This window comes from Bison bison, unplaced genomic scaffold (genome assembly GCF_000754665.1).
Source record: "Bison bison bison isolate TAMUID 2011002044 unplaced genomic scaffold, Bison_UMD1.0 scf7180017864144, whole genome shotgun sequence".
NCBI classification, from domain to species: domain Eukaryota; kingdom Metazoa; phylum Chordata; class Mammalia; order Artiodactyla; family Bovidae; genus Bison; species Bison bison.
This window is the reverse complement of record NW_011494716.1, coordinates 4,715,112-4,739,510: the sequence shown is the minus strand read 5'-3', so window position 1 is coordinate 4,739,510 and position 24,399 is coordinate 4,715,112. Positions and strand designations below refer to the sequence as shown.

Sequence of the window (24,399 nt, the reverse complement as noted above, 5' to 3'; positions counted from 1 at the left end):
AATACACAGAAGCTGCATTCCAACTTCTTCCTTGCCCTTTTGGGAGATTTCATTTCTTTGGAGATTTGGATTGGGCAACCCCAGCAATGTCTGTGCCCCCTGGATTGGATACCCTAAGCCCTGAAGCACTGGTCTCTCACATTGAGAAGAGAATCTTTTAGTCTAGTGGGTCACCCAGAATTCAGCAGAATCAGCTCTCAGTTAACTTTCCCGTTATGGCAGAGAGGTGGGGCATTAACTTATTTATCTGTATTTCCCCAACATTTATATGGTGCTGGTTATGCACCAATACTCTTCATATATCAACCCATGTAACTCTTATAAATATTTGTGAGTTTGTTACTACCACCATCTCCCACGGAACAGATGAAGACACTGAGGCACAGAGAGGTTAAGCAACTTGCCTAGAGTCACACATCTGGTAAGCAGAGAAACCAGGGTTCCATCCCAGGGTGCCTGAGAGTAACAGCCACGTTTCTCACTCCGTGATATGTCCTCTTGGGAAGAGGATCCCACCACATAATCATAGAAAGTCTCAAAGCTAGGTCCTTCCCCGCCCCCTCACATAAGAGTCAGCACAACTACTTCACTATTAGAGTCCCTTGATGTAGCCCAGGCTTGTAATAAAATTCACACATGAAGAACAACTCCAAACACTGTCTATCTAAAATCTGGAACTCAGCTATCATGTTGGGCCTTTCCAGATTTACCATCTTTTAAAATCAAGTTGGTTTTTGTGCTAGAGCAGCTATTAAAGTTTCCTATACTCCTTTGTCATCCACTAAGGTCAGTGTTGACTTTCAGGAAAATGACCGATGTAGAGCATCACAGAAGAGAGAAAGCAAGGGGAGTGGCTTACCATCAAGAGATTACAAAAGAGTGGATATAGACCAATGGGTCGTTGATTTCTCCTTATTAAAAAGCAAGGGCCACATCGAAGCAAGACTTCTTCTCAACCCTCTACATGGCAAATCTACTGAGGTTGATTAGGTTGAACATCCCAGATGTTCAATGCAGCTTTGTTCATGAGCAGGAAAAATAACTGGTAGAAGTTTAACGGGCAAAGCCGAGCAAAAAAATAAAAAACCAGTCTCAGCTGCTGTTGCTTCCAGGTTACTCTCTCCCCAAATTTGATGACCAAGTTTTCTGGGACAGAGGATTTGAGTGGTCGTTAGTGGGCAGCAAGGAAGGGACGAGGAAAAAGATATAGACCCTTGAAGGCAAAGCAGAGAGAAAGGGAACCACTACGGAACATTGATTAATGGAGAAAGAAGGAGAACTTAACTTTCCTAGTTTCCTAAATAATTCTCTTTGCAATTCCAACTCACTGCCACATCATTGGGATAATTAATCCAATTCTCTGCTTTGCCAAGGGGAAAAAAAAAAAAATGCAACTCCAAATGGAAAGGTATGGCTCAAAAACACATTCAGGCACATTGCAAGAAAACCTGTGTGAACAGCCGAACATTTGTTCAAAGGCTCTTGAACAAAATCTCAATGCTTTTTTTGAGGCAAAATCTATGTGAATCATCACAAGGGGCTGTGGCCCCATGCTTATATCACAATGTAACTTACATGATTCCCCTTTATTTTTTTTTTTTAAGATTTTTTGAACACTTTTGGTTTTGCCTTAAAAAAAACCATTCAGAACTTGGGAGGACAGGAATTTATTGGTTCAGATTATTTGATGAAACCCACTCTTTATAGGCAGGCAAAGCACATGTAGGAAAGACAAAGAAAATATCATGCAAAGAGAAACTCTTTACCTGCATAGAATTCAGGACTGTACACTGCACCCACAACTGGATTCAATTTCCAGCCTTAAAACAAATACACAAAAATGTTATCACATTTGATTCAACAACTCATATCATTGCAAGTTAACCACAAGTCAAATGGGTTGGCGTTTTTTTTTTTTTTTGGATTTATGGCCTTCTTTGATTTTCTGCCTACATAATAGTATAGAAACTACTGACCAGCTACAGATGAACCTTTTGAAAAGGATATGGTGATTGATTTTGCCCCATATCCATATTTTCTAAAGCCCCTATAATAACTTAAGTATTTTGTTCTTCTTTCATGTATCACTGCTAGATAATCCATCACCTCTCTTTGTATTAAGTTTGCAAAAATTTGGAAGCACACATAAAACAGAATTCTTTTAGAAACATTCTTCAGTTCAGTTCAGTAGCTCAGTCATGTCTGACTCTCTGTGACCCCATGGACTGCAACACGCCAGGCCTCCCTGTCCATTGCCAACTCCCAGAGCTTACTCAAACTCACGTCCATTGAGTCAGTGATGCCATTCAACCATCTCGTCCTCTGTTGTCCCCTTCTCTTCCTGCCTTCAATCTTTCCCAGCATCAGGGTCTTTTTTAATGAGTCAGCTCTTCGCATCAGGTGGCCAAAGGATTGGAGTTTCAGCTTCAGCATCAGTCCTTCCAATGAACACCCAGGACTGATTGCCTTTAGGATGGACTGGTTGGGTCTCCTTGCAGTCCAAGGGACTCTCAAGAGTCTTCTCCAACACCACAATTCAAAAGCATCAATTCTTCCACGCTCAGCTTTCTTCATAGTCCAACTCTCACATCCACACATGACTATGGAAAAACCATAGCTTTGAGTAGATGGACCTTTGTTGGCAAAGTAATGTCTCTGCTTTTTAATATGCTGTCTAGGTTGGTCATAACTTTTCTTCCAAGGAGCAAGCGTCTATATTCTAATAATTGTCATTCCTAATTGCGACCCAGAGACCCCATAGAATTCCAAAGTGCTTTCTAAAACCCAAATAAAATGACATTCATTCACTATAGATTGTGTGGAATACATTTTGAAGAATTCAAGAACCATACAAATTCTTAGTCAATGCATGATATCTAAGAGAACTTTCAAATAACCTGTATATAGGATTAACAGAATTTTGTAATTTTCCAAATGTTCTGCATGGTGCATTTTCTGTAAAATAAATCCTGGCCCTTTAGAAACTTCTACTTAAGAAAATAGCAAACAAGATTATCTGCAAATCAGGAAGCTATCTGCACTACACAAGCACTGCACACTATTTAGGGAACAATCTATGGGCTTCCCTGGTGGCTCAGTGCTAAAGAATCCACCTGCAATGCAGGTGACATAGGTTCAGTCCCGGGGTTGGGAAGATCCCCTGGAGAAGGAAATGGCAGCCCACTCCAGTATTCTTGCCAGGGAAATTCCATGGACAGAGGAGCTTAGCAGGCTATGGTCCATGGGTTCTCAAGACACGACTTGATGACTAAACCACCAGCTCAAAAAATGATCATACTTTAGGGTTTAGTGATTAATTCCTGTTTCTTCTGTTTTGTGTGTGTGTGTGTGTGTGTGTGTGTGTGTGTGTGAAAGCATCTATTATAGAACTGCTGAAAGACAGGGGACAGGTATGGGAAACCCTGTGTCCTTGGGCTGAAGGTTAAACACCAGAGGTCCTTTACTAAATGCTCCTGAGAAAAAGCAATGGTGAGAGTTGTGATGTGAGAGAAGGTATTTCTGACAAGTACTCTCAGAGCTTTTTCTGGAAGGGAGAGGTGTGCCATCCCATTGCCTGGTACAAGCGATGCACCTATAAGAACAGCTGAGAGGTAGCCACAACCTACTGAGCCACTAAGGAAGTGTGTGTGTGTGTGTGTGTGTGTGTGCTCAATCATGTCTGACTCTTTGTGACCCCATGGACTGTAGCCACCGAGGAAGACAGATAGAGTAACTCCCCTACATATGAACAAGTTCCATTCTGAGAGCATGTGCATATGTCCAGTTTGTTTGTAAGTCCAACAAAGTTAGCTTAGATACCCAACTGACACAATTGGCTATATAGGTTTATAATACTTTGCACACAAATAACACATAAAAACAAAAAATAAAGAAGACATTTTTAATCTTACACCTTGAAAAGGATAGCAGTATAACGGCTGGCATCCAGGAGCTGGCATCAAAGGAACACGCAAGAAGAGAAGGGAGAGGGGGTGGGAGATGGTAGAACTGAAGGATCGTCAGCAATAGGAGATGGAGGGTGAGCTGCAACTTCATTCATGCCGGACGCATCTATCTATCATCTATCTGTCCGTCCATCCATTCATCCATCCATCTGTATCATTTCTATTATGTCTTTTGATTGATCAATCAACTTATCAGCTCTTATCAAAGCTGACCTGACATCTTCTTAGGCACACAGCTTCATGGCATTATCTATCTACCAATGATCTACCAGTTTACTATATCTCCCTATAGAAAACTTTCAATTAACATAAACATAAAAGAAACAAAACAATACTCTCCCTCCTCAGGAAATCCGTGCCATCTTACAGTCACAAGCATTAATTGAGAGCAATAACTGAGTAGGTCTCCTCTACAAGAAGCCAGCTAGGATCTTGGAGCAGCAAAATCCAATGATACTGCTCAGGGAGCCCTGGAAACATCAGAAGAGGGTTTTCCCTTCTTCCCATCACTGGTCCTGACTCTTATAGAAAGCTACTCTACTCGCACCGGAGGAGAAACAAAGGCACATCTGAACCACACCTCAGGCACGGAAACCTAACTTCTCATTTCCCTCCTCCCTCTGAAGTGGATTTCTCACCAAGACACCCCCCTTCAGCAAATGGCATCTCCATCCGCTTCATTCCTCAAAACAGAATTCTTGATCAATAATGCCTTGATGCTCCCTTAATCCTCACATATCCTGTACCATCCATTAAAAAATCCTATAGGTTAGACTTTGGAAAGGTACTTCTACTCTCTCTACATCCCTCTCTTACCAATGCCATCATGCTAGCCTAGACATTTCTATTTCTTAAGTACATGGCAACAAACAAGTCCACATAATCTAACCCCAGTCCCTTTATTTGGTACCACTGTTTCCCTCCCTCCAATCTATGGTGATATTGGTCTATTAAATCTTTTCAAAAGAACCAAAGATCCTTCTAGAGCATTCTGAATTGTACCCACTGCTTGCTCTGCTTGGACAAATCTGCCCAGTACTCAAAGTTTACCAGCTATGACAAACCCAGACAGCATATTAAAAAGCAAAGATATCCCTTTGCCGAAAAAGTTCCCTCTAGTCAAAGCTATGGTTTTTCCAGCAGTCATGTACGCATGTGAGAGTTGGACCATAAAGAAGGCTGAGCACCGAAGAACTGATGCCTTCAAAATGTGGTGCTGGAGAACTCTTGAGAGTCCCTTGGACTGCAAGATCAAACCAGTCAATTCTAAAGGAAATCAACCCTGGATATTCATTGGAGGGACTGATGATGTAGCTGAAGCTCCAATACTTTGGCTACTTGATGCAAAGAGCCGACTCATTGGAGAAGACCCTGATGCTGGGAAAAACTGAAGGCAAAAGGAGAAGGGTGTGACAGAGGATGAAATGATTGGATGGCATCACCGACTCAATGGATGAGTTTGTGCAAACTCTGGAAGACAACGAAGGACAGGGAAGCCTGGCGTGCTGCAGTCCATGGGTTGCAAAGAGTCAGACTCAATTGAGCAACTGAACAACAACGTCTTCTCCAGGGCAGGCTGCCTAATGTCTCTCCCTTCCCCAGTCTTCAGGCTGTTCCCTGATGCAATTCCCAGCTTTGTTTTCTGCAAAGCAGTTAACACCGCTTAGATTTCTCTTTTTTCTTTCTTCGCTTGCTCTTAATTGTTTCTATAACCACCCTCCCTCATTAAAATTGATGGTAAAGCGAGCGGGACTGACTGCTGTCCGAAGTGAATTCCCAACATATAAAACTGTGTGTTTGGATCCATAAATATTTACTTAGTTTTGCTCTAAAGGAACTGAAAGAATAAAGAGCTTTTTTCTAATGGACTCATTCCTTTTTGGCTGTGCTCTCCTTCCAACCACCGAAGACCTGCTTCCTTATACACATTTACAAAAAAAGGGGAGGCACCATTAGGGGTGACTATCTTCAAGGGAAAGGCAATAAGAATCCAGCTCTTGAAAATCACCTCTGCTCATACTTAACAGGGCTCTTGCAGGCTTATGTAAATGCATGCAAATCACATGCAAATGGTCTCCTAGTCCCTTCCACTCCTTCTAGTACCTGGAAGGGACCCTTGGGATCACCCTGCTGGAGACAGGAGCCTGCACTGTCAGGAAGACGGACAAAATGATCCCAGTTTTAATTTCTAAGGCAGTTTGTGTTTGTCCCCAGGCCTCACGAATTCAGAGATTTTGATCAAGGACATTAAACCGAACAATGAGGCTTACAGCAAAGGGAGAATTGCTGATAAAAGCCCATGGCTCCCAGCCTCCCAGAGCCCCCATACAAGAAGGCAATGGAGCAGACACCAGACACATGGGGGTCTCACTCCACATCAGACGTAAGAGCTGTTTAGAGGGACCCCTCTGCAGCCCTGCTTCAAGGGGCTGCCTCCAAATCAGTGCTCCCCTCCTTAAATTCAGCTTCTTAAAGGTCATCTGCCAGCCTTCTGTAGAAAACACTGGCTGAGGTCCTCCGTGTTAACTATGGCTATATAGGGTGTTAAAAGACAGGTCTGAATGTGCACACAAACAAATCAACACATGTCTTCTCCAGGGCTTTGCTGAGTTGAATTTCAAGGAAAACCCATTCAAGAAAGCACCCTTAAACGCCCGACAGGCATTTCCAAAACTGTCCTGAGGCTTTCTAAAGACATGTACTGCAGATGCCAGGAATCTGGTATTTGAAATGCTGCAGAAGGCAATGCCCAAAATGAAAAGTCATTTGCACATTGCATCCAGTTCACTCAGTAACTTTTTCTTTTTTTGAAATACATGTTTATTGTCAACATTTAAATTTCATCTATGATACAAGATTTCTGCTTCTCTTCAAATATGAGCAGAAATGGCACCTTCAGGAATTCCCTACAGACCAATTTGCTGGGGTGACCAGGGACCACCCTCACTTAAGCCCCCAGTTTGTCTGTTCCCTGTTACATGCTTGGCTTGGGGGCCAAAAATCAGCGATCTTTTGGCTACCCTGTGCTGTTTTTTCCTTCTGCTGCTGCTGATGCTAAGTCGCTTCAGTCGTGTCCGATTCTGTGCGACCCCATAGATGGCAGCCCACCAGGCTCCGCCGCCCTTGGGATTCTCTAGGCAAGAACACTGGAGTGGGTTGCCATTGCCTTCTCCGGTTTTTTCCTTCCAGAAGAGAACTATTTTGCTTTGCTCAGTATGAAAACAAAAGAGAGTCAAAAAGGCTGCAAGTTTCTCAGACCTTCTCTGTTTATTTTACCTGGCCAGCCTCTGTTGGCATCCGAATATTTTATCCTTAAACTAGTATATCTATCTGCTTACTATCATAGCAAGAAATGGAACAAGATGGCTATTTATTATTGATATTATCATGTCATTACATTTTTAGGGCACTTTGTGCCTGCCACTGTTGAGTATTTCATCTCCTGTGTGTGTGTGTGTGTGTGTGCGCACGCACGTGCGCTTGTGAGAGTTTGTGCGCACTCCATCACTCAGTTATGTCTGACTCTTTGTGACCCCATGGACTGTACCCTGCCCGTCTCCTCTGTCCATCGAATTTTCCAGGCAAGAACACTGGAGTGGGTTGCCATTTCCTCCTTCAGGGGATCTTCCCCACCCCAAGGATTGAACCCGAATCTCTTTCCGTCTCCTATGGAGACAGGTGGATTCTTTACCGCTGAGCCACCAAGGAAGCTTCATGTCCCGTAATAACCTCAAACATCCTATATAGTAGGTCCCATTATATCTACAGGTCCCACTTGAGAAAGCTCTTATGCAGAACGTTTCAACAGCCCCCCTGCAGGTCAACCATCCCTAAAAAACAGAGGTGATATAAAATCCACCTCTATACAGTTTTGGATCTTTTTGTTCAGTTTTCACCCTTCTTGTGAACGCTGAGAAAATAGAAGAGCTACATCCAACACTCACGCCTCTCCAACACTGAAGAAATTCCTGGGATTATGGTTGTCCACTTATTTTACAGAGCAAATATTTGATCGCCAATGAGCACAGTAAACCCTAACTCTTCTCTGAGGCTTGATGTCCTTAGGAAAACCCAGCAATATGGAAGTAGCCCACTCAACTCCCTCTTGATGGAGCTTTCAGATCGGGAGGGTTTTCCAGACCCTTCTATGTCATTCCACAGTCTTTTAGAGGCAAGCTCAAAGGTCCTGGGAAAGGACTTCCACAGTATTATTAGTCTACCTCCTCCATAGTATTATTAACTGTGCTCCTCTAGAGCAGAGAGTCCTAGTAACGTGTCTATCATGTTTCGGATCCTGTCTTACTCATCACTGGAAATTCTGCAGCTGCTTAACCCTTTGTTGGATGATTGACTGATATCCAAAAGGAACGCATGAAATGTGATGATGGCACTGATAGTTAGATTCTTTTCCATTTGGGGATGACCTCAAAAGTCGATGACTTGAGTAAATCCATAATTTTGCTGAAGCCTAAGTTTGATGGTTTGTGAGGATGAATGAGGTAGCTCACAAATGAATCCCCCAAATCACTTAATTTTCTCATTGCTGTGTGACTTCATTGATCCTCACTTTTCTATTTTTCCCTCCAACTTTATTGAGGTATAATTGGTATCTATATTGAAAGTGTACCATTTGTGGATTTGCTATACATACACATTGTAAAATTCTTTCCATAATCAAGCTAATCAACATATCCATCATCTCACACAGCTACCACTTTCTTGTTTCTTTCTTTTTTGTGTGGTGATAAAATTTTCTATTAACACAGTCATGCTTGTTAAGGATCTAAGTGAAAGTGAAAATGAAGTCGCTCAATGATGTCCGACTCTTTGTGACCCCATGGACTGCAGCCTGCCAGGCTCCTCTGTCCATGGGATTTTCCAGGCAAGAATACTGGAGTGGGCTGCCATTTCCTTCTCCAGGGGATCTTCCCAACCCAAGGATTGAACCTGGGTCTCTCGCATTGTAGGCAGATGCTTTTACTGTCTGAGCCACCAGGGAAGTCCAAGGATCTTAAGAGGGCCCCTATCTTTCCAGAATGTTGTATTGCATTTTATGGGAAATTTTATTTGTAGTGATGGCACTCATGAATTAAGGATTGATAAAGTTTTGAGAATCCTTTACTTGAATAGTAAAATTCTTCATGATCTCCTCTACAGAAACCAACTGTCTCTATACAGTTAGAATTTTCTTTTTTTTAAAGTCAATTCTACTGTGACTATCCTTCCTCATTTAGGTAACATACACAGTCTATGTAACAGGATAACCCCTTGAGTGTCCCCTTTCAGGTATACAGGTGAGAGACCCATGCGATTTATTTCCAGAAACTAAGAATGCAGAGTCCTCTGTAATGGGATAAGAGATACTTATGCCAACACATGGGCTTCCCAGGTGGCACAGTGGGAAAGAATCCACCTGCCAATGCAGGAGACAAAGGAGATGCGGGTTTGATCTCTGGGTTGCGAAGATCTCCTGGAGTAGGAAATGGCAACCTACTCCAGTATTCTTGCTTGGAGAATTCCCTGGACAGAGGAGCCTGGGGGGGCTACAGTTCATGAGGGCGCAAAGAGTAGGGCATGACTGAGCAAACAAGCACTTGCCAAGGTGGCAGGAGTTTGGGGCTGCACGTTGAATAATCTTTTTGTTCTTGTAGCCGGTTGCCTGAGTGCAGTTCTGCAAAGTGACAGGTGAAAGTGATGCACTCGTAACACCTGGCATGGCCATAGGATTTTGTTATGTCATAATAAAAGGAAAAGACGTCACTAATTACCTCATCTCCACTAGCCTCAGATTTTACATCTTTACCACAGGAATAACTATGTCTTCTTTATAAGACACTTTGTGGACCCACTGCATTTAAAATGTTTAACATAATGCCATACAGTCAGTATTCCAGAAATGTTGACTATTCATTGTGGCTTGAACTGTGTCTCCAAGGACCACAGGTCCAGTTTTCAGCCACTGGGTATGACATTGATCAGTAACCCTCTCTTTAAAATAAATATGCCTACATATGGCTTAAGGAATATTTGGCTTCCTTTGCCTTATTTTCTCACATCAGCAGTATATATGAACACCTATGCCTAGGCATGTGTGGTGCAAACACACACACACACACTTGCTACTTCATAATTAGAGAAAATGCCCCACAGTCAGATTGGTGCCAGCATGTACTAACTCTGGCAAGTTGCAGAGTTATAATTTTTACCCAAGTAGAAAGACTCCATGACGCATTAAATCAGAGGTTTGCTTCATTTCAGCACTGGGCATGCAAAGCCTGTTGCAGAATTTTTCTATACCATTTCAGGATTTGTCTTGGGTTGTTGAAAGCTGAAAAAATGGGTTAGCAGAACAAGTAACTCTTCCAGTCTTGCACCTTAGAGTTCTATCACATTGAGGGGATATTTTTGTTTAACGGTGCACCTTTAAAATATCAGAACAAACAAATTAATTAAGAAAGAAGAAAAACAAAAACAAAACTACCAAATGATAGTAGTATTGTTTACAACAGAAAAAAAAAAATGTCAATCAGTATGTAAGGTGGGAATAAACCCTTTGTATGGGATGTTATGCAACCACTAGAAAGAACGAATGTAGTCTGTATGTATTTACACTGAAAGAACTCCATATTGATTTGTAAAAGTCAATCAGAAATGATGTGTATACCATGACACCATTCATATAAAAATCACACACACGCCACTGTATTATAAATATATACTTATTACACATGTACACAAGAAAGTGTAAAATAAAATATAGATAATAATGTGTAATAGTGGCACCTTCCGAGGGGATAGGTGGGAAATCAACATGGCAGTGGTGTCATTCAAAATGCATTTTAGCCTTGTCTTCCTCCCTTCCTCCCTCCCTCCCTCCCTCTCTTTTCTAAATGTCTGTTTTTTTCATGTTTCATGTGTAATTAAAATGTTTAAAATAAAAATTCCATAAATTTTTCCTTAAGATTGTAATGAAATTGCTATTTTTTTAAAATCCATAAAACAGAGGAAAAACACCTTCCATTCTCACAATGCAACTCAACCATAAACATTTTGGGGGTAATGCCTACCTTCATTCAAATCATGCTATTTACATACAATTTCTTTTATTTTAAAACTTTTCATTCATTATGAGCCCCTTTGTAGTCTTCATCCTACTCATTTTAATGAGCATTGTATCCCACGAAACTCTAACTTTAACTTTCTACATTACATTCTTTCTAACTTTGGTACAATTAAGCATGTGATTAGCATATGACATCTTCTCCCGCCCCACCCCCTCCCACCATATATCTTAAGAGACATTTCTTCTGAGGATTAAAACATCAAAATGTGTGAATATTTTAATAATTTTTCATATTTTGCAAGTCCTTATTATGAAGTGTTCTGAGATGTTTTCCTCTTGAGCAAGAGCAGAGATGCATTGTCCTGAAGGGGTCTGCAATACACAATGAACATCCTCCCTTGCCCCAGATGCCACTTGGTAACCCAGACAGAAGTGTGTAACACACTCATACATTCTGTTCTCAGTGTGCAAGTCATCATGAGGGACCCTCCAAGGGACTTCAGAAGTCTAATAGCTCCAGAGAAGATTCAAAGCCAGAACCAAATGCTGCAGTCCCACTTCTGGGAATGATTAGTGATCAGCGAGCAGGTGATGCTTAAGGGAGAAACAAACAAAATGTCCATCCTCCATCAACTCATTCTAATTACAATAAATTAAACCACCCATGTAATTCTCAAATAATTCATATGCATCTCACCCACATGGGAGTTATTCCAGAGAGAATGAAAGAAGAACATTCACTCTTCACTTGAAAACTAAATTTGCCTTTGTCATGAAATTTATCTTACTGATTCAAGCAGTCCACTGTAGCAGGTCAGCAGCAAAGACACAGGAGCCATGCTGTGCAAATATGGCTTGTTGACACAGATTCCCCAGTTAAATTCCTTAATAGATTCTGAGGTGGAGACATTTTCTTGTAAGAGGCCAAACTCTACTTACCATTTGTATAAGGGTTGACAGTCTTTTTATTTGTCATTACACGTGCTGTGGCATTATTTACCTATGTACATAGAAAACTCAAATCAGCACATATTCCAAGGCCAGTCCACAGTTCAATTAGTTGCATGCATTATGACTGTGATTACTTATTAAAAAACAAAAAACAAAAACTAAAATGCATTTTAATTTATAAAAGGCAGTAGGTGCATAACAAAATCATACATTTTTATAATTACATTTACTTCATAACCGTTTTAACTTAACAAATCATTTCAATAAAGCAATGTCATATCATTTAAAAGTTTAATAAGGAGACAGTAAAAGCAAATTAAAAGGAACTGCATAATTGAAGATTGAAAAGCATGCGTGTACTCCATGGTAACACAGAAACAATAAATATTTTTTTAAACATAAAATAAGGTTCATATGAAGGAACATGCAGTGGAGGAGAAGAGGGGAGAGACAAGGTACAAGGGAACATAAATGTCAAAAAAAGGACAAACAAGTTTTAGCCGTATGCAACACTTTAAGGGGGAAGAACCATCGGGGAAGCAACATCTAGCATTCAACACTTGGAACAAGAGCCTTTTACATCGCAAGAATTAACAAAATCATTCAAGCTTTAAAGTCACAGCTAACAAAAGGATAAAAGAGAGGGTGCATTGTTTAACACAATATGGAGTTAACAATCTGAGTAAGATGTGCACTGGTCATATCTCAATCCAGTCAGTGCCTCCCAGGCTAGCTTAGAACGTACACTCAGTTACAGGCGTACCAATATCCAAAAAAATAGAGCATCAAGAAAACTTAATACAACAAGTCAAAAAAATTCACGTGGTATATATATGTATAGAGATATATCAGCACTAAATACGTGAAACGGCAGATGGATTTCACCACTTACCATTCACCACCATCGCCAGCATGGGTTTGTATACAGTTACCATGGTTACTGAGAGTTTGGTGAGGGGCCTAAGGATTATCGTCGAGGGTGGGGGGAAATGAAAGGCAAAATATGCAACATCTTACTCCAAAGACTAAAGCATTTTTAACTGGTATTTTTTTTTTTTAAGCTTTAACAAATACGACCCTATGGTCATTTTGAGGGAGAGCCAGTGGTAGAAAGAGTAGATTCTGAGTATAGGAATTTCAGCGTTTTCTTTTTTTTTTTTCATGAAGAAGGACCAGATATTGAACAGGAAATCCTGTTTGGTTCACGTTGTTAGCAAAAGAATACAAAGATTGAAACTGGCTTCTTAAAAAGGAAAAAAAAATGAAAGGTTTCATGACAAAGACCTCTCATTTTTTTTTTCCCCCAACAACTGTTCTCTTAAATGCTATTCATTTCACAATTTGGTTTAATTTGCACACCACTGTGGATCCCTCATCAGCCCTGCAGTGGAAAGAAAAAGAAAGGAAAAGAAAAGGAAAACAAAAACAGAAAACTGCTCTATACTTTGTTTTGCAACACTCTCTCCACTGCTTGGAATCTACTGCACCCATTGGTTATAAGACATGAAAAATAAAATAAGAATTAAAAAAAAAAACTTTCAGATTAACCTTTCTTTTGTCTCACTTTTGCCATCCACCTTTCAGCAGTAATAAGAGTAACATAATAAAGGAAAATTAAAAAAAAAAAGTAAGGCCAGTTTTCCTTTTTATATATAAATATATATATAAACAATGAGAAGGGAATAGGGTCACATACAAGACACAATGATGCATCTGAAACAACAAATGAGCGTGAGGCAGACACTTATCAAAAAGATGAAAAGGAAAATATTTTGGACATGCACCTCGATTTTACGGCCCTCTACCACGGTGCCGTGTAATTTCTCCCTCGCCCTGTCCGCATCGGCACTATTTTCGAAAGTTACGAAACCAAATCCCTACATGCAGGAGGGAGAAGGGAAAACAACATGCAGATTATTATTTTCAGTCAACGACCACTGCGGAACGTTCTCTCGCTTTAATTTCTATTTCTTGTCCTGGCTTCGGTTCTGTAACATGCAAATTAGAGAAATTATAAGAGTACTAAAATGTGCAATAAGTAAGCGACAAATGTGAACAAGATTTTTGTTTTCTGTCACCCCGTTAGCTGTCACCCCTGAAGAATTCAAAGAATGATACCCAAAATACCTTTCTAAATGTCACTACAGAAGAAAAGAAATCTAACGGAAAGAAAATGAGATCAAAATAAATGTACAGTGTCTTCACAGAGAAGAAAATGAAATAACGAGGGAGAAAAAAAAAAGGGAATCACTTTCTTGACATGCAAATTAAGAAGGAAAGAAAAGAAAACGTGTGCACAGAATTCAACAATGAACGCCAGAGTCTTCTAACATTGCCTACAGAGTCATGCCGTGTGGTTTTAAGACCATCTCTTCTCCATGCAGTTTTAGGGTTATTCAAATTTGTCAAGTCTACAGCCTTTATGTCTCAAAAAATAAAAATTAGAAGCCTAAAAAAAAAAAAAAAGGGAAAGACCTTTTTTTTTTTAATAAATCTGAAACTCTTGGCTCTAAATCAACAAAATAATCCCATGAAATGAATAGAAATAAACACCCATTGATTGCTAATGCAAACAGGTCAAGTAACATTTTTATATCCCCTCCCTCACCCTTCAAATGACATAGGTACTTCAGAAACTGTCAGCTTTCTGGACTGCTTTACTAATCCCAAACAGAAATGTGTATACATATGGTAAAGTTCTAAGACATTATCCTGATACCCATTTATCAAATCAACAGGTAGAAAATTCAAAACCTCCTTTAATAGAATAGTATTTACAGTAACACTCTAGGTACTTCTTTTACGATCAGTAACAAATGCACTCTTTTCTGCACCACTGGTATATTTTGCTTTAATATTTCAGCCTCAAAAAAAAAAAAAAAAAAACAACCCCCCTACACATCACATTGTCAAAATCCATCCTTTTTCTTCACTGACACTGTTCCTAAGAAGAGTACAGAAATTATGACATTATTTTTAAAACCCCTAAAAATATTTGTACATCTTGTTCCGAAATATACACCAACCGTTTGAAACCATTCCAGTGTAAATCTGCCCAGCTCTTTCTGGTCTTCACAGTATAAACAGGGTAAAATAATGCAATGTGCCAAGATTGCTCTTTGTGTTAGGTAATCTTTACATAAAGGAAAATGTTGGTGTTAAACTTAGCTGGAACGGTAGGACAGTCAGTCTTATTAATAAAACAAACAATTACAAATCTCAGCTGCTCATAACCAACTTGTTAACTCTCAATTCCTCACTAGGTCATGAAAGAAATCTCCGAAATTCAGGGTTTTGGAGAGCTGTTTCAGTTTCAGAGAGCTGTTACCCAGGGTTCCAACAAGGGAGAACTTTCCAATATTATGATGGGCTCCTCCATAGAGGATAACAGCTATGGATGTAGTTAAGTTAGATTAGAGATGGCGATCTGATAGAGGGAAAAAAAAATTCTTTATTTGGGGGATTAGATTGAATTACCTATTTCCCGTAGTAAGGATCTGTGATAAGGACAGATCTGAATTATCTGACTAATCTAAGATTATAAACTTAGGAAGACCCTACTTAGTCCTGCTCATTACTGATGGGATTAGCCACATTTGGTACACAAACAAAGATGCTGACTCATTTTGAAATAATAGCACTTCAATAGACAAAAAATAAAATCTGGAGGGTTGGTACCATTTGATGCCTCTGATTTGGCCACTGGGTCTCAGATTCAGTTATACATCAGAAAGAACAGGGGGGCATATGAAACATTCAGATTTCTAAGCCCTGACACATGTTTCTTGGATCAGAATCCCAGAGCGGAGCCCAGAAATCTGTTTGCCGAAAAAGTTACCTGTGTGGTCCAGCAATTGGGTCTCCATGGCTTCTATCACTAAGCAGTGTCTGACTCTTTGCAACTCCACGGGCTGCATCATGCCAGGCTCCCCTATCTGTCACCATCTCCCAGAGTTCAATCAAATTCATGTCCATTGAACTGGTAATGCTATCTAAACATCTCATCCTCTGGCGCCCCCTTCTCCTTTGGCCTTCAACCTTTCCCAGCATCAGGGTCTTTTCCAATGAGTTGGCTCTTTGCATCAAGTGGCCAGACTATTGGGCCTTCAGCTTCAGGGTTAATTTCCCTTAGGATTGACTGGATTGATCTCCTTGCAGTCCAAGGGATTCTCAAGAATCTTCTCTAGTACCACAGTTGGAAAGTATCAATTCTTTGGTGCTCAGCCTTCTTTATGGTCCAACTCTCACATCTGTACATAACTACTGGAAAAACCATAGCTTTGACTATACAGAATTACATTGCCAGTTTCTATAGAGCAGTTTAGGGAGCGGAGTGGGTTTTTGTGGTGAATATCTATTTGACTTGGTGATTCAGATCTTAAATGTAGGAATCAGCCAAAATGACACAGAAATATTCTCCTCCTGACCTCTAAGACCAAGGCTCTAGCATCCTGAGCCATGTCATACATTTAATAATAATTAGGGAAACGAGGACTGTGACTCTATCTGGGACAATTCTCTCACTTGCCTAAGAAAGGAAATTCACAGTCCAATGTGACATACCAATGGAGGACTTGGTGGCATCATTGCTGCTAATGGGTCCTAACAGTCTTTGTCACCGCAGTGCTGGGAAGAACCGAACACTCAACCCACTTGAATAACACAATCCCCACAAATGGAGTCAGAATGATTCCAATCTAAATCCTAGGCAAACAACACTGGCCTAAAATCTGCATCCTGTGTATGAGGGAGAGATGAAAGCAGAAACAGAAATCTCTTCTGAATCCCAAGTTCATAAACTAAAGAGGAATTCTACTCCATTTTCACTTTGCTTTCAAGTAAAAATAATACATTGATTCTTTTTTATTCTTATTCTTATTCTTTTCTGCTAAACATTTTTTTTTTTTCTGAGTGGTTCAATACATCTCATTTCAGCCTACTGAGAAGCCTAGCTGAAATTTGGCAAAGCTGGGTTCATGAAGACCTTGCTGTAGAAACAGTCACCCAAATGCCAAAGGGCAGTTCCTACCTGTCCCATGGGACCATCCTACCTCCACCCAGCCAAGAAGGGATGTGACATCCCTGGATCAGAAGATAGCCAGGTGCTTATCTGGGGAGCCACACCGTGGCCAGGCAGGCTGCCACCTGGCCATTTTCAGGCACCCACTCCAGCAGGCATAGGTGCTGGCAACTTTGAAAGTAGGTGGCAACGAAGCTTGTATCTTTTGCCCTGCTTCTTGGTCAGTGGGCTTCCTTGGTGACTCAGATGGTAAAGAATCTGCCTGCAATGTGGAAGACCTAGGTTCGATCCCTGGGTTGGGAAGGTCCCCTGGAGAAGGGAATGACTACCCACTCCAGTATTCTTGCTTGGAGAATTCCATGGACAGAGGCTACAGTCCATGGGATTGCAGAATCAGACATGACTGAGCGACTAACACTTTCACTTCATGGTCAGTATTCTGTCTTTGGCAAAATGCAATACTTAGAATATTCTGATAAGTACCCTGAATATTTTTTTTTAATCTCAGTTCAAAAAGAAGCACCTTTTGGATTTGGCTTGGAGAACACAGGATCTGAGTACGCTGTAAGGAGCCCATATAAAGATCAAGGATTCAGGGGAGGCTACAGTGGGCAGGGAGGAGCCAGATGGAAGACAGATGCTACTTCCCAAGGTTTGTCTCAGGTGGTGGTGGTGGGGAGGTGGCTGAGAGAAGGCATAGTCCTGCAGAAGACATCTGTGATGTTTGTGCCCTGTGATGGGAAGGCGTGACCCCTAGGCAGACAATGGCAACCCTAACGTGGATCAGCCATGACTTATTTATTTTTCCATCTTTTTGTGAAACATGCATTCTGGCCTTTCTGTATCCCAGTTATTTTTCTCTTTTAGTCTTGTGGGCTATATTTTTGTAGTAACACACATACAACATTTAGCGTGCAAATCAAAGCTTTGAAGCACCCGGGATGGATGCTGTGCTGACTTTTCATCTTACATGAAAACTCGATTCCTCCAGTTTCTAGTACGGAGAGCTCCTATCACCTAGAAGAGGAGGAGCTGTTGATTAAGGGTCTGAAGACTCAATTTCCTGTGGGACTAAGGGCTTTACAGCACACTTGTTCCCAATCACCTTTCTCCACATAGCCCCTTCTCCCTGGAAAACCATCTTTCTTCCTTCCCTCCCCTGGGGCATGTCTTACTTATCTTTCTCTCCAAGCTGAAATGCCCCTTCTTCCCAGAAGCCCTCTCGGCTTTCAACAAGATGGGTCTGCCTGCTTGGAGTCTCAGCAGCCTCTCATTCACCAGGGAACATAGCAAACTGTATCACACTTGTTTGTCTTAAGGATCTGTCTCTCAGATACTTAGGGAAGTCTGAGGACAGGAAGCACTTCTGTCTGTCTCACATCCGATTCACTAACCTGGTACCAGAGTGAAACCAGACTGTGTTTCTTGTCTTAGTCGCCAAGTCCTGTCTGATGCTTCTGCAACCCCATGGACTGTAGCCCGCCAGGCTCCTCTGTCCTTGGGGTTTCCCAGGCAAGGATACTGGGAATGGGTTGCCATTCCCTTCTCCAGGCGATCTTTCTGACCCAGGGATCAAACCCTCGACTCTTTCATTGGCAGGAGGATTCTTTACCACTGGGCCACCAGGGAAGCCCAAGCCAGTACTATAGATACCACTGAATCAAAGAGCAGACTGCACATTTCCCAGGTCTATGAAGACACAGCCATCTCTGTCTATCCCCCCAGATAAAATGTTTCAGAGGTAAACACAATGTTTTACTCCTAAAAGGAAACTTGAATGGTAGGATCTCTCACCCCACGAAATGCCAGCTCATTGCATTTTCAAAGTCTGGCCAGATCCTTTTAAAATGTGATTTCCTTGCTTACTTGTTATCCATATACACATGAACTTGTACATTATATATTCTCAGGATAATATAGATATTGCCTGTGTATGGACAGGTGTACATGCATGCATGCACACAAACACAAACACACACACACACCAACCACCCCCAGACCACACAGCCATCCTCAGTTTACATTGAGTGACTGTCCCGGGGAAGGTCCCCAAAGACGATGGCCCCAAGGTGAGCTCCTAGCTCGTAAGGGCTCTCCCATTTCCTGGCTGCTTCTCCACCATCAAATGATGAAAATGAGGTCATTCCGATGGTGGAGGCATAAGACTTTTCCCATTGAGGATAACATCAAGTCCCGGACAAGGGCATGGCAACCCACTCCAGTATTCTTGCCTGGAGAATTCCACAGACAGATAAATCTGGCAGGCTACAGTCCAGGGGGGTCACAAAGAGCTCGAGATGATTGAGCGACTTAACACTTCCCCTTTCAATTATGAAAGATATTCCTGTGTGGGCTGCTACCTTCATTCAGCAGTTCCCAATTGCAGTGTCTCCAGGACACTCCAGTGGTACCAGTCAGCTCCGACACCTGCAAGACTGGTTCTTTCCGCAAACCCACTGAGAGAGGCTATTTTTAAGGTTCCTTCATGAAAAAAAAAAAAAAAAAAGCAGCTTCACAAAATCAGTCTCTGGATGTGGCAAACTTAAATGGTCTTATTCCTAAAGCCCCAGAGACAGGCTCATCACAGGAATGACGGAAGAAATCTTAAAAATAGCATCACCATTGTACTTTCAGAATAACAAATGATATTCTTCTAATGTCCTCAAACAACTCTGGGAAAAAAAAATTAAACAGTTTCCTCCAACTGGCAAGTCACAAAAAAAATATATGTGAAATATGAATTTAGAAAAGAAAACTTTAAAGGCAGTAGCACTTTGGACTCAGGATTAAAAAAAAGTTGGCCAACTTTCCACGTCCTCTTCTACAATTTCACCCAGAATACACCTGTCATAAGTGAAAACGATCGGGCACATTTTTCTCTTAATGTACGTAGCTTTGTACATGTAGAAAAAGTCCCTGTAATGGTTTTTCATACCACAGCAGAAAAAGAGTTAACTTATTTTCCCCCAGCCTGGAGGTCAAACTACTGACATATTATAAGGATTACTGTAAATATCTGAAATTACAGCAGAAAGACAAGGCCCTTAAAGTAGCAGAACTTCAGAGTCTAATGAATTGATTTTTTTTTCTTTTTTTCTACTCATCCAGCATATCACAACACCATTTTGGCTGTGGCAAAGAGAATACTGGCATTTTCTTTCCTCAATTCAATCAGCATTCTCCTATTCAGTTAATACAATTCAGTTACCATTAAGTCAGTGAATACAAAACCTATGCAGGCTGCCCAAGGAATCATAAATGATTGTTTTGTGGGGAGGTGGTGGTTCCTATACCCAGAAGACTGGCTTTTGCACCCCCCCTCCCTTAGGTAAAACCCATTCTTCTTTATTATACCACATGACGTATGAAACCTTAGCATCCTGACCAGGAATGAAACCCGCAGCCCCTGCAGTGGAAGTGCAGAGTCGTAACCACTGGACAGCCTGGGAAGTCCCAAAACGTGTTCCTCTAAGCAACACTTCTGGATACTGGCTTGTCCCAAACAGTCTCTGTAAGGAAAGCTCTGGGGCTAAACCTGCGATCTCTCTGTGTTTGGGAATGAATTTCTCTCCATTTTTACCTTCACAGTCTGGGGAAGTGAGAAGGAAGCTGAACGTTCCTGGGGGACCAGAAGCCAGGCGGAGTTACTGGATGTGGTCACTTCCTAGGCTCTGATGTCAATATCCAAGTCTTTGGCGGCACCCCTGTGGCTCAGCTGGTAAATGAGCCTGCAGTGGGGGAGACATGGGTTCAATCCCTGGGTTGGGAAGACTCCCTGGGGAAGGGAAAGGCTAACCACTCCAGCATTCAGGCCTGGAGAATTCCATGGACTGTATAGTCCATGGGGTCGCAAAGAGTCGGACACAACTGAGTGACTTTCACTTCTCTTCACTTTCCTCACAGCATCTGCTGCTCTGCCCAGCGCACCACTTTGGTCCAGGGAGAGCAGGATGGCTTCTGCATTTTCCGTGAGTGCAAATAAAAAGAGGACACTTGAGCCACCATGAAATCCCAGCGGGCAAAGGCGTAGTCTGCATTCAAATGAAGCCTGGGTGTGTGTTGAGAATAAGGAGACACAGGATGTGTAACTTTAACCATAGCCTGGGAGGCTTGTTACAACACAGACTGCTGGGCCCCAATATCAGAGGATCTGATTCAATAGGTCTGGGTTGGACCCTGAGACTCTGCATTTCTGCTAAATTTGCAGATGTTGCTGGTGGTGTGAGCGCTGGTCTTAGATGATCACTGACACAGAAGATACTTTAGAAGAGTTTGGTGGCTTTTTTTTTTCTTTCTATTAATATGTTTGTATTTTGACGATGCTGGAGTTCACCCATATAGCCTCTGATTTTTAAAAAAAAAAAAAGAATTTTTTTTTTAATGTGGACCATTCTTAAAGTCTTTATTGAATTTGCTACAATATTGCTTCTGTTTTATGCTTTGTTTTTTCTTGGCCATGAGGCATGGTGGGATCTTAGTTCCCTGATCAGGGATCGAACCCCACATCCCCTGCCTTGGAAGGTGAAGTCTTAACCACTGGACCACCAAGGAAATCCCTAACCTCTGATTTTTACTAACACTGTTACTTGTAAGAAAAATCTACTTAAAAATTGGTTTCCTAGGAAAAGCTAACTCAGAGCAATGGCAAATTGCAAAATGGGGTTGGGTACACAGACTAATGGATTAAATTTCATTCAAAAGGTTGGTGTATATGAGATTTTCTCCCCTACAACCCAGGAAAATAACTGCACTTTATTAATACAGAATAATCACATATTTACCTGCTCATGAGACTATGAACTCACTTTTTAATATAAAGAACATAATTATCACTGAAAAACAAAAATGTAGCAACAACATTATTTTTTTAAGCATGGGTAGTTTTCCTCTGGAAACTTGATATACAGACATCTATAAAACAGCAATTTTCAAATACCCCCTTATACATTTTAAATTGAATCCAGTGTATTCCCCACCATTTTGGAAATGGGGGTGGGGTGGGGGGGATGGTCCCTAAAGGAATTCCCACCGAAGTGTATTTTCACAACGTGCTGATTAAAACAGTGCAGTTGTTTCCCCGTATTTATAACAAGCATTTCAAAATAAAGCTAAACAATTCTAAAGTGAATTAACTTGCTTACCTTTGAGCCTCGCTCATTAAAAATAATTTCAACATCTAAGATTTTACCAAATTGCTGCAAAAAAATAGAAATAGTTTATAAGCAAGAAGAGAAACAGAGGCAATCAGATTATGCATGGGTAATTGTTCCCCAAGTCAGAATTTTTCTCTCTTTTAATATCAAGGCTATTCATTTGATGTTTTCCTATCATTAAATGATGCACTTGAACCAAGAGAAAATACAACTGCATGTATTATTTCCATATTGTGGCATAACCCATCATATGAGATATCGTAATTAGGGACCCAGTACCAAGTATGTAAGCAAGAGGTTAATTCTAGTTTTCTTTCTTGATGTATGATTGATTGCTTTCCAAGGCACTGAGCAGCAAACATTAAAAACAGCTAATATATACAACGGTCCTTCTAGGCTGTGTCACTAGCCACTGGATGAAGCATCCTTAGTGAAGTGGGATTTTGATAACTTAAAATATCCAACTAAAATCAGACGTTTAGGATTTTGGACCTTGGCTTCATAAAAGCCAGGAGTAGCCAGGCCATATAAGAGAAGTAAAGCTAAAAGGAATATCCATTACACAGACACCCTTTACAAGCAAGAAACCACTGTAGCTGTCTGTCCTCAGGTTGAAATGTCCTTCTTGCAAGATGATTCTCCCTATTGTTAAACAAATAAAGATTTTAGACGATTAGCCTGAATAGGCTTTCTGAACAATGCAAGAAACTCAACGTATTCAAACCTAGAAACAACATTTCAGATGACAAAGTTTCCCCAATAAACTATAGCTGTTCCATTAAATTTCAGGTTTTTCAGGATAAGCATACCCTACACAATGGTACTTTAATTGATGGCTCAGCCAGTAAAGAATATTTCTGCAAGGCAGGGGGCACACCCAAGTTCAGTTCCTGGGTCGGGAAGATGTCCTGGAGAAGGAAATGGCAACCCAGTCCAGTATTCTTGCCTGGGAAATCCCGTGGACAGAGGAACCTGGCAGGCGATAGTTATGGGGCCGCAAGAGTTGGATATAACTTAGAGACTAAACCACCACCACCGCACAATGTTTGGGTCATACTTAAATTTACTAAAATATTTGCTATCTGAAATCACATGCAACTACTGTGTTTTATATTTTGTAACTTAATACAACTGCTGCTACTGCTGCTAAGTCGCTTCAGTCGTGTCCGACTCTGTGCGACCCCAGAGACGGCAGCCCACCAGGCTCCCCCGTCCCTGGGATTCTCCAGGCAAGAACACTGGAGTGGGTTGCCATTTCCTTCCCCAACTAGTGACTGACTATTTCCTGTAGTCCTCCTGACAAATACACACCAAGAAATCTGTGATTCATACTTTAAAAAAAAATGAGAACAAGGGCCCTGAACCAGAAGCATCTGATAATCCAAAATCCTGTCCCCTGAGGCTGGAATTCTTTCCGTTTTCTTAGATTGCATGAAGTTGAGTGGGCATTTTCTGAGTGTGGTGTGTTCTACATAAAGGTAGGTAAGAGAGGGTGGCATAAAAGTAAGTGGCGAGGCCCAGGGGAAAATCAGATAGAAATTTTACCCTGATGCAGAATTAAGAGCAAATGCCTGTTTTAGGGATTAAAATACACGTAAAGAACTACAGAAAGTAATATTTCCAGGCTCTTTTCCCCTGATTTGGAACTTTCCTTAAAAAGCAGAGACATCACTTTGCCAACGAAGGTCCATTTAGTCAAAGCTATATAGCTAGATAGCATCGCCGGCTCAATGGACATGAATTTGAGCATGGTCTGGGAGACAGTGAAGAACAGGGGTGCCTGGCATGCTGCAGTCCATGGGGTCGCAAAGAGCTGGACATGACTGAGCAACTGAACAACAGCAACGTTTTTGCTTTTTGCTTTTGCAGCCTGGGTATTTTTATTACATCTTTTATTACCCTAGGAAATTCTGTATTCTGTCTCTCTCCCCTGGGTGGAAAGCCTTACGCAGCTTCTGTGTCACAGAGGACAGGGTGATGGGGTGGGAGGGGCAGGAGAGAAAGGGAACAAGCAATTAGAATCCAGAGAACTGGGGGCAGCTTGCCTGACTGATGTGCCCCACTCAGAGGATACTGAGAGATCCAGACTATGAGTGCCAAGAAGATCTTACTGAGATTCAAAAAAAAAAAAAGGAAGAATATATAGATACTATCCTCTGGAACATACAAATAAATCTACGTTCCCTCGGAAAGAGAAAAACGCAGACTCCAGTTGAGTATAAATAGCTTAAAACCTTGAAATAAAAG

The 24,399-nt window shown here is 41.2% G+C and overlaps 1 protein-coding gene across 7 annotated transcripts in view; it reads right to left on the bottom strand.

Moving 5' to 3' along the window:
• The window catches only part of RBFOX1 (RNA binding protein, fox-1 homolog (C. elegans) 1), a 441,591-nt gene that overhangs the window by 111,479 nt on the left and 305,713 nt on the right, over positions 1 to 24,399 (bottom strand). For 6 of the 7 annotated variants that reach the window (XM_010840448.1, XM_010840441.1, XM_010840445.1 and 3 more), the window contains exons 4-7: positions 22,141 to 22,194; positions 13,764 to 13,856; positions 11,968 to 12,028; positions 1,767 to 1,820 (exon numbers count right to left, since the gene is read on the bottom strand). In XM_010840448.1, the coding sequence (XP_010838750.1) occupies positions 1,767 to 1,820; positions 11,968 to 12,028; positions 13,764 to 13,856; positions 22,141 to 22,194 (262 nt within the window). The remainder of the gene's footprint in view (positions 1 to 1,766; positions 1,821 to 11,967; positions 12,029 to 13,763; positions 13,857 to 22,140; positions 22,195 to 24,399) is intronic. The other variant, XM_010840443.1, reaches the window with a different exon arrangement.